This window comes from Octodon degus, unplaced genomic scaffold (assembly GCF_000260255.1).
Source record: "Octodon degus isolate 3935 unplaced genomic scaffold, OctDeg1.0 scaffold00003, whole genome shotgun sequence".
NCBI lineage: Eukaryota > Metazoa > Chordata > Mammalia > Rodentia > Octodontidae > Octodon > Octodon degus.
Genome location: NW_004524579.1, coordinates 23553390 through 23563658, shown reverse-complemented (window position 1 = coordinate 23563658; position 10269 = coordinate 23553390). Strand labels below are relative to the sequence as shown.

Genomic DNA, 10269 nt, shown 5'->3' with positions numbered 1-10269 from the left:
GAACAAGCTTAGCAAAGCACAGGGACCGCGGTTCAATCCCCCAGCACCACATGCCAGCCAGCCCCGCCCCCTGGTGGGCTGAGCAGGACCCCCCAAAATAAATAAATAAATAATTTTTTTTAAAAAATATGTGGATGCAGATGACTTGATGAAGATCTTAATTTTGCTTTGGCTTAAAGTAGTGTTTTTTATTTAAATGGTCCAAAATATTTATCACTATTGATAGGAGGTTAATATTCTGTGTAGAAAGGAAAATTGGTTTGTTTTTAGTACCTAGTATAGATGTACACATTCTAGCAAATGTATTTGTACTATTATGTGGTCGATGCTTTGCCATATAAATGTACTTTTCTAATGTACACTTTCACTTTTAAAATACCTGCTTTGTACTTTACAATAAATTATATGAAACCTCAAAAAAAAAAAAAAAAAGAAAGAGAAAAGACTTAATCAACTAGGAAGCAGAAAAGCCACAAAGGGAGCTAATGCAGGGGACACCTGTGTCTACCCTCCCAGGTGGTGATTCTGTGTCCCTTCACTGGCATTCAGCAGACCTTCCCCTGCAGCAACTGGCTAGATGAGAAGAAAGTGGATGGGTTGATCGAGAGGCAGCTTTACGAGATGGTATCCCTGAGAAAGAAGCGGCTGAAAAGTAAGTGCAAGGGATGCTGGGACTGGGGTCCTCCTGAACAGGCCCGCAAGGCTAGGATGTTGGACCATGGTTGTGGGGAAAGCAGGATCAGTCCATTCCTGTTTCTCAGTTCTCCAGAAAGAAGGACAAAGGTTCCGGGGAACCCAGGTCTCTAAGGGACAGCCACACACAGTTGCCGACCTGGCAGCAAGGTTCACTGTCCTGACCCCAAATTGAAGAAGCTGCTGTATTGAGCTGGGGATTAAACTGACTGATTCACTAAAGTGCAATTTGAATATGCCAGACCCAGGGGGCATGGAGTCAGTGCTTAGCCCCATTTAAAATATTAATTAAGGTATCCTATTTTAAAATAAAGGAATCCTTAGCTTCCTAAATTTGGCCTGTTATAATGAGTTTCTGAGAGGGGCATACTTGAATATAATGTGCCCTTCAGTCCTGGCCCCTTTTGATTGTTTCTACTGATAACACGAAGATCTATTCACTTCTTAAAATTTACCTCACAACTTGCCCTGTCTTACAGAATTTCCTTGGTCCCTGTGGGTCTGGACAACTGACCTGAAGAAAGCTGGTACCAACTCACCCATCTTCATCCAGATTTATGGGCAAAAGGGACGGACAGATGAGATCCTCCTGAATCCCAACAACAAGTGGTTCAAGCCAGGTGTAACTGAGAAGTTCAGGGTAGGAGAAAAACACAGTGGGGTGGGAGGGAGAAAGGAGGAAGGGATTTAAGGGGTAATTGTTGTTATGCAGATTCTGGTTTCTAAACCAGGGTTTGGATTAAGTTTGAAGACAAAAAGGTACAATGGTGTTGTCAGGCTCCTATGAGGGGGACAAATTTGATGATTTATACAGAATGTCCTGAAAACAATGCAATCCGGACCTGAACCTTCATCTCACTCAGATGAACAATCCAGAACCAAGCCTGAGGGAAGAAGGCAGCAAGGACCAGTTTCAGATATCCAGGAGTCCCGTGGCCAGGGCATCTAATGTACATCATAGGCACGGGTTGTGTTAGACTGCATGATCTGGACTGAATTAGAAAGTGAGGACCAAATTTTAAGGAAAGTGTTAATTTTAGGGCATTTGAAGGAAATTTAGCTTTAAAGCTTTAGAGTGTATATATAACTAGAGCAGGCTTTTTTCCCCCATAAAACTGCTGCTTTGACCTTTAGGTAGGAATATTTGGTAATTTGCTGCCGCCTTCTCCAAGCGCCCCATTGACACTCTGTTCTACCCCTCAGTTCATGGCTCTTTATGTATTTGTCTTCCCTGCCAGACCTGAGCCCCCAGGGAAAGGGCATGGCTGCTGTATTGATCTTTTTGTCTGTTTCAGTGCCCGGCAGAGTCCTGGGGCTGTGGGCCTGTGCTAATTTGCAGGGCTCTCATGCAGATTTTGTTACTAAAAGTTTATTGCTGGGAAGATCTTCTTTAGGCTGTGTCCCACTGTGGGTCAGTTATTTTTGTTCAGTTTCACCAGCTCAGACTGAACCAGACTTCTCGTGGCTGTCTTGACCCTGTGTTCCGCTGGTTGTCAGGAACATGAGAGTATGTGATGTGGCTACAAGCAAACCCATCGTGGCTACAAAGAAACAGTCCAACCTGGGCACCTTCCTGGCTGTGCCAGCTGTGAGAATAAATGTGTTTTCTTGGTTGCCCACTCAGATCTTCTTATTTCTCACTGTAGCTCGAGCTCCCAGATCTGGGCAGATTTTACAAGATTCGAGCATGGCATGATAGAAAGAATCCTGGGTCTGGATGGCATTTAGAAAGGGTAAGATGCTCAACCGTGGGGTTTGGGAGAGGGCCCCGAGTTGTCCTTTTTTATGGCTGTCACATAAATTTACCTCTGTATTTATTGGGAATGGGGAGGACTCCATATGGGCGACTGATACTTCCTGTGGGGAGAAGCCTTCCAAAATAGACTGAGAAGTATGCTCAGGTGTTCATAGTGTGTGCATTCTGCCCTGTCACTGGGATTTAGGCAAGTACAGGTCTCTGGGGTATGTAGGGGAAAATTATTATTATTATTATTATTATTATTATTATTTTATTTTATTTATTTATTTATTTTTTTTTGGTGGAACAGGGGATTAAGCTCAGGCCCTTACACTTGCCAGGGAAGCACTTACTCCACTGAGCCATCTTCCTAGCCCCTGTAGGGGAGAATTATTAACCTTGCCTTCTGCCTTCCACAAGGGTCATCTCCAGAATGAACCTCCTGGAGATGAGATAGCAAAATGGGGGCTGCAGGGCATGGCTGAAGACCTCTAGTACACTCACCTGCATTTCAGATGACCCTGATGAACACTCTGAATAAGGACAAGTACAACTTCAACTGCAATCGCTGGCTAGATGCTAATGAGGATGACAACGAGATTGTGAGGGAAATGACTGCTGAGGGCCCAACAGTGCGGAGGATAATGGGCAGTGAGTACCAACCGACTCTCCATCCCATGGGAGGCCATGGGGCCTGGCCCATGAGCTGTTCTGCCTCAGGCCCCCTCTGTGTGCCAAAGTGGATCCAAAAGACCCTAGCCTCAAAATTGGCTTGAAGGGACCTTCCTCAAGGCATGATGCTAGCACTGCACCACAATAGTGTGTTGAGGAGGGATAGAAATCTATGGGTCTCCAGACTGGCTATGAGAGGTTGAAAAGGATGCTCAGTTGACGGTGGTTCTTTGTAGCTCCTTGAAATTAAGAGATATCTTTTTGACTCCCTGAATTATGATATTTGGGAAATGGTCCCTTACAAGGAAGACTGGATCTCAGTTCTTGGAACCACACTTGGCATTCACCTAATGAGTTGTCTATCTGTATGTTAGGCTTCTAGGAGAAGATGATCTGGAGTCTAGCATTCATGTCTGAAGAGCCAAAAGGAGGTCATTTTGCTTCTAGGTTATAGCAGCAGAGTGCTTCCATGTACACAGCCCATGTTCCATCCTTTCCCATGACAGACATTAAGTGAGCACAATAATCTTTCCCACTGAATCTAAAATAAGCTTTGTAGCCTTTCATATTGCACTGCAATAGACCTTACCAACTGACTGGAATTGGCATTTGAGGTAATTAACCTGTTTGCTGTCTGCATGAACATACTTAGTTTTTCTAATAATAATAGAGAAATATTATGAAACCACAAAAAGTTAAGAATATCTAGAAAATGATGTTACCCATGGTTCTAGTAGCTACTATATATTTAGAACCAGGAATTGAACTTAGGCCCTTGTGTTTGCCAGGCAAGCACTTATCCCACTGAGCCGTCTCCCCGACTACTATATATTTAAATAATGTCAATTTACAGGTAACCATGTGATGCTTATGAGTGCAATACTTTGCATCTGCACACCCTGTAGAAGCACACTGTCTCTCTCTCTCTCTCTCTCTCTCTCTCTCTCTCTCTCTCTCTCTCTCACTTTTTGTCTCTGTCTCTGTCTCTCTCTCTCTGTCTCTCTCTCACTCTCACTCTTTTCTCTCTGTCTGTCTGTCTGTCTTTATCTATGTGTGTGTTGAAATGATTTGATTAGAGTTAAATTATATTGCAAACAGCAAATATCTAAAATAAGATATTACCTAATCAGTTAGTCTAATTAGCCAATGCTTGCAACTAGTGCCATGTTTCCTCTATTTTATGGTTCATTTTCATTCATAATTAAATATATGACTACAAGATATTTCTATTCAAGGCCCCTTACACAGCTCAATGAAGAACTGAGGGGGCCAGTGAGATAGCTCTGGGACTAAGCACTTGCTTAGGCAAGCTCAGGGACTGCTGTTCTATCCCTGCCACAACATGTTGAGCCAGCCCCACCCCCAGGGTGGGCTGCACCAGCCAGAGTCCTGGAGTAGTGGTGCACACCTGTAATCCCAGTGCTGGGAAGGCTGAAAGCAGGAGGATCATCATGAGTCTGACCTGTGTAGTGAGATCCTGTAACAACCAAATACATAAAAGAGAAAAAAAGAAAGAACTGAAGAATTTCTTGTCATAATAACACAGTTAGTTACAGACCGAATTAGACCTTGGCTAGAGACACAGTTAGACCTTGAACAAATATTTTATTTCTTTGTTCAGTATCTACCCTAAAACAGCTAAGACTATCCTAAGACACTACCCCTTCCTTTCCACATTCAATAATACTGGCTTTGGAAGCAAAGCTATTACCTCCCTTCAAATGATAATATTATCAGACCCCTCTCGTCGACAGAAATGCACCTGTTTTTACTTGCTATGTCTGTTTTGTGTGCCAGGATTGTATGCAGGTCTAAAAACTAAGAGAGTTTTGGGACCTAACTACTTTCTAAACTCTTCTCACCAGTTCTTAGGACTTTAGCTCCTCATCTTCACTTCTAAAATTATCATGAGCTTTCATTCCTGAAGGTTTTGTAGGATTGCTTCACAACCAATAGCTAAGATCAATCCTCTCTTATATAGTAGGTCAAGTGTTCTCAAATTTTAGGGTACATTATTACCTGGAGGTCTGATTAAAAAATAAATTGCTGGACCCTGCTGCAAAGTCTCTAATTCAGCAGATCAGCATTGAGACTCCAAAATCAGCCTATCTAACAAGTTTCTGGGTAATGTTACTGCTACCCTTGGGGAACTGTACTTTTAGAGTTTCCAATATGCACTGGAAACTATATACTGCTTTTCTAAATGCTCTGTACCTCCTAAAATCAATTCTGTATTGCTCTTTCCATATTTGTTTCCTCCTTCTAGCTTTGTTGATGAGACCTTATGGCTTGATCAAAAATAAAATAACCTATGGATTATTTTAGTGAGACTTTTTCATGAGAAGTCTACCATTTTTACCTAAAATGCTCAGAACTTTCCTTACCTATAATCCCTCTTTGCTTTGACTGAAGCAGGACTTGCCCCAAGACTTTGTTTTCCCCCTCAAACTGGGGGGTTGGGTGGGGTAAGGATACTAGTTGTCTTCTAGTCACTTCCCCTTCTTACTCAAGACAGTGTGATGAGCCTCTTGATCATTTTCCACACACCAGTCCCTGCCCCAGTCCTAGGTTGATATCTAGCTCTTGAGGGCTGCCATAACAAATGACTGTCCTATGGACTGGGTGGCTTAGACACAGAAGTGGCCCTGAGTCCCCAATCAAGGTGTTGGCAGGCTGGTTTCTTCTGAGGCCTCTCATTGCCCTGCAGATGGCTGTTCGTGCTGTGCCTTCACCTGGCCTTCCTTCTGGTGCGTACAGGTCTGAGTCCTAGTCCCCTCTGACAAGGACAACAGTCATAATGGATCAGGGCCCATCCATGTGACCTAAATTTCCTTAATTAACTCTTAAAAGCCTTGTCTCCCAACACAATCATATTTTGAGGTAGAGGAGATTAGGAACTCAACATATGAATTTGAGATGTGAATCACAATTCAGCTTATAAACAGACAATATCTCCCAAAGCCTGGTCTATGGCACATCTATATTAAAAATCTCCTGCAATAGTTATTAAAATGTAGATTCCTGGGCCTAATCTCAGCTCTGCTGACTAGCATCTTTTTGAGGACTATGTCTAGTAACACATACTTTATCAAGCATGCCTACTAATGTTTATGCCAACTTAAATTTAAGAGCTTTTGTCTGCTTACTTTAGTGTCCACATGGAGCCACCACTGCCGCCAACATGCTGGTACTCGTCCATCATGTGGACTCTACATCTGTCATCCAACTGCACCAGTCATGCCTCTCGCATCTAACCAGCTCACTCAGGCTCATCTCACAAGCTGCCCCTACTGTGGACACCATATCCTCTGACAAAGCCCTTGCCCTTCTAGCCCTCATTACTCGGGTCCACTTCATCTGCCCTAAAAGTCCTCCCAGCTCCTTCCTCCCCCACTTCTCTTGGTCTTTTGGGCTTTCCTCTGATGGGTATGTGGAGTGTGGATTTGAGGTAAAAACCTACAAACAGTTATCCACGGGAGGGAAAAAGGAGGTCTGAGTCAGGCAGGAGATGAATAGACTTGAGAAGAGCTGATACATTCAAGAACTGCTCTTTGGAGGCAGAACTGGCAGGGCAAGGCTCATGATGCTGCAGAAATTGAAGCTGGGAGAAACTTTGCAGATGAAGTAGCACTGCAGCCAGGTCTTCTGAGCATTTTGACAGACAAGGAGAGACCAGGGGAGGAAGAGCATTTCCACCAGTTACATACACAGTGTGCTTGTAAATTTGAAAAAGTGTGGACTGTAGGGCTTTCATGGCTGGTCTTCATTTTCCTTCTCTGCAATTCTATTTAAGAAGCATTTCAATAAGAAAAAAATTCTGGTCATTGGCCTGGAAGCAAGATCGGCCTGTCCTGGCTATAAGGGCAGTTTGATGTCTTCTTGCAGGCGTTGGCTATTCTTAAAACCCCCACCAACATAAATTTCTTCTTCCTCAAGTGTTTCTCATGTGCTCGGAGCACACTTGTGTCCTCATTCAGATCTCCTTTTCCGGTCTAGATTCTTCTTTGGAATACTAAACAGAGCTGATAGCTATGTCCTGCTTCCCCAGTGGGTACCATTTTCCACACTCCAGTCCCTGCCCCAGTCCTAGAATGATGTCTAGGACTGTCTTTATAGTCCTAGATTATTAATGGATAATGTGCGTGGCTTCCTGTAAGTGGAGAGCCCTGAATTCTCATACAATGAGTAGATACCAATTTAAAATCACTTCTCTGAACGTGAAGTTGTGTGTCCTGAGTTTACTTGCAAAATAATGGCCAGCTGAATCGACAATTAATGCCATGTCTGGAAGCTGAGAGCCTTTGGGGAGTGATCACATTGATTAACACAGATTGGGAGACAGACAAAACATACCAGCTCACAACTTATTTCCACATTGCCTTTCCCTCAGGGGCTCTGTGACATAGTAGCTCCTGAGGGAAATCACCATTCTCTGCTCTGATCACACACTGCTGATGAGTGGACAAGAGTCCACTAGACCTGAGTGCTGGGCATTGTCTCTTCTCCTTAATCAGACTGAGCTGTAATTTTTAAATTAAAGTACAAGAAGCTCTGGCATTTACCCATCTGTTAAATTTTTTCGCTGCTGATGTCCAGCAATATTATTTCTAATTGTCTGCAGACTTCTCCCAAGAAGAGTGTGGGACCTCAGTGGCTGTTGGGCTCAGAGGAGCTTCTAAGAGCACGACCACCCTTAAGGACATTCAACTGAAAGGACGTGAGAGTTTCTGAGCAAAGAGGACTGGAATTCCCAGACAAAGCAGTTTCTAAATTCCCTCATCATTTGGCTCCTGGGAATTGCTCATTCGACATAGCTATAAAAACACAACAGGTCTCCATCAAATTCAGAGTGAAGTGAGGCCAGTGTTTAGGTCTTCCTAAACACCCCTTAACTTCCTTAACTTCCCCTTTGTGACTCTTGTCTCCATTTTTCCATTCTCACTCTGGCCAGTGCTTTTGTTCCTCTTATTGCTAGTGCTAATGTCATTGCAAGTGTAACACTGAGCCAGCCTCACAGATACAAAGGCTGAAGATGTAGAGCATGGGGCACACGGCTTTTAGGAAGAGTTGACAAAGAATTTCAGGTGCTGTAGTCCTGTGGAGACAGGGTTGGGGCCAGGAGACTTTTCCCTCGGTATTAATGTTTCGATGCCTACCAGCGCCAGCTCTGTTCAAGGGAATTTTCCCTGTACAATGATTCTTTAGTTTTTTGGGTTTTTTTTTTTTTCCTAGTGAGAGCTTTTGCTGCAGACATTGTATCTTCAAGTTCCCGCATGTTTAACTGTCAAATTTATTTTCATGTCTTTATATCTCCACATAGGAATGGATGTATTATTGAAAAAAATAACTTGTATATGGAATTAAACTTTCTGGTGGTTTGTCTCATTCTCAATAGTTATTGTAGATGGACTACCAAAGAATGGTGTCCATTTAAAAAAATAATTTTTGACCTATAATTCATGTGCCATTCAGTTCACCAGTTAAAGGCTTTTAGACTATGTGGCCCCTCACTTATTGCTGAGGTTACATTCCAGACCCCCCACGATGAGTGAAAATCAGTGAAGTAGTGATACTATATTTATTTTAGTAAATAAATATATAAATATATATATAGGCTTTATAAACCCTTCCCACACTTTTAAAAACATGTCTAATGTTGTTAACCATTTTCTAAACTCGTAAACCTATGTTGTTTTAACAATATACATGCACTGTATGGTACAATATGTATTCATCTGCTAAAGAAATACATACTGTAAACTGTATTTTATTTTGATTTAATATTCTTTTAATATGTTGGAACATATATTTTATATATCTTAATCTTTTAGGCAACAATCATTAAAACCATAACTACTACACATATAAATACATATACAATGCTGTATACTACCACAATATCCCACAAAATAGTGAAAAATCTGCAATAAATAATTTAGATTAATATTTTTTGAAAACCCATGGAACAGTGAGTCTGCAAAAGTTGAACTGCAAAATAGTGAGGTATCGGTGAAATAGTATGTCACACCACTCTCACATTCCAGAACATTTTCATCTCCCCCAGAAAAAATCCCAAAGCCCATCAGCAGTCATGTTTATTTCCCAACCTTATTCTTTGTAACAGTTAGTTTTGATTGTCAACCTGACTGGCTTGAGAGATGCCTAGAGATTAATGAAGCATCCCTGGGTGTGTTTGGAGCTTGGGGTCCATATCTGGCCCCTGGTTCCTTCCTCTATGGTGTTTTTTGCCTTGTGCTTTCTTTCCCAGCCAGCATGAAGCAAGCAGTTTGCTTGCCAAAACTTTCCACTGTGATGTTTTTGACTTACAGCCAACTGTCCATAAATTGGAACTTGCGAAACTGAGCCAAAAAAAAAAAAAAAATTTTAGGGCCAGCCAAATAGCTCAGTGGATTAAAGCACCTGCAAGCAGGTGCAGGGGCCAGGGGAGTTGATCCCCAGGTGTGCTGTACTGGCCCTGCCCCCGGGCGTGCTGAGATGGCGATTGAGACTGGGTGTGATAGTGCATGCCTGTAATCCCAGCTCTTGGAAGGCTGTAAATAGAAGAATCACTACAAGTCCGATCTAGTAGTGAGACCCTGAACACCCTGTAGACATATCCCTAAAAATACAGAAAAAAATAAACAACACTCTCTCCTTGTGAAGTGCCAGATATTTTGTCTCACTGACAGAAAAACTAATGTCAGTCTCTGTCTACAATTAATCTACTGTAGGCCTGTATAGATCTGTTCATACCTGATATTTCATTTAAATGGAATCATGTGATACAACCTTTTGGATTTGGTCTCTCATTTAACATGCAAGGTACACTGCGTATCTTGGCATGTTTCATCACTTCGTTTCTTTTTTTTGTGTGTGTGTGTTTTAGGGAAGGGTCTACAGGGTGTTCAGGGTCTCACTACTAGATCAGACTCATAGTGATTCACCAGTTTACAGCCTCCCAAGTGCTGGGATTATAGGCGCACGCCACCACGTCCAGTCTCGGCGTCTGCTGGGGGTGGGGCCAGCAAGGCAGGACTAGGGATCAAACCCCTGGTCCCTGTGCCTGCTTGCAGGTGCTTTAATCCACTGAGCTATTTGGCTCTCTCTGTCCTCTCCTCTCCTTTCCTCTCCTCTCCCTCTCCCTCTCCCTCTCCCTCTCCCTCTCC

The 10269-nt window shown here is 42.7% G+C and overlaps 1 protein-coding gene across 2 annotated transcripts in view; it reads left to right on the top strand.

The window, feature by feature from the left end:
* Loxhd1 (lipoxygenase homology domains 1) overlaps window positions 1-10269 on the top strand; it is a 175933-nt gene that overhangs the window by 64951 nt on the left and 100713 nt on the right. For both annotated transcript variants that reach the window (XM_004623623.1, XM_004623622.1), the window contains exons 9-12: window positions 517-652; window positions 1173-1333; window positions 2340-2426; window positions 2947-3082. In XM_004623623.1, coding sequence (XP_004623680.1) covers window positions 517-652; window positions 1173-1333; window positions 2340-2426; window positions 2947-3082 — 520 coding nt within the window. The remainder of the gene's footprint in view (window positions 1-516; window positions 653-1172; window positions 1334-2339; window positions 2427-2946; window positions 3083-10269) is intronic.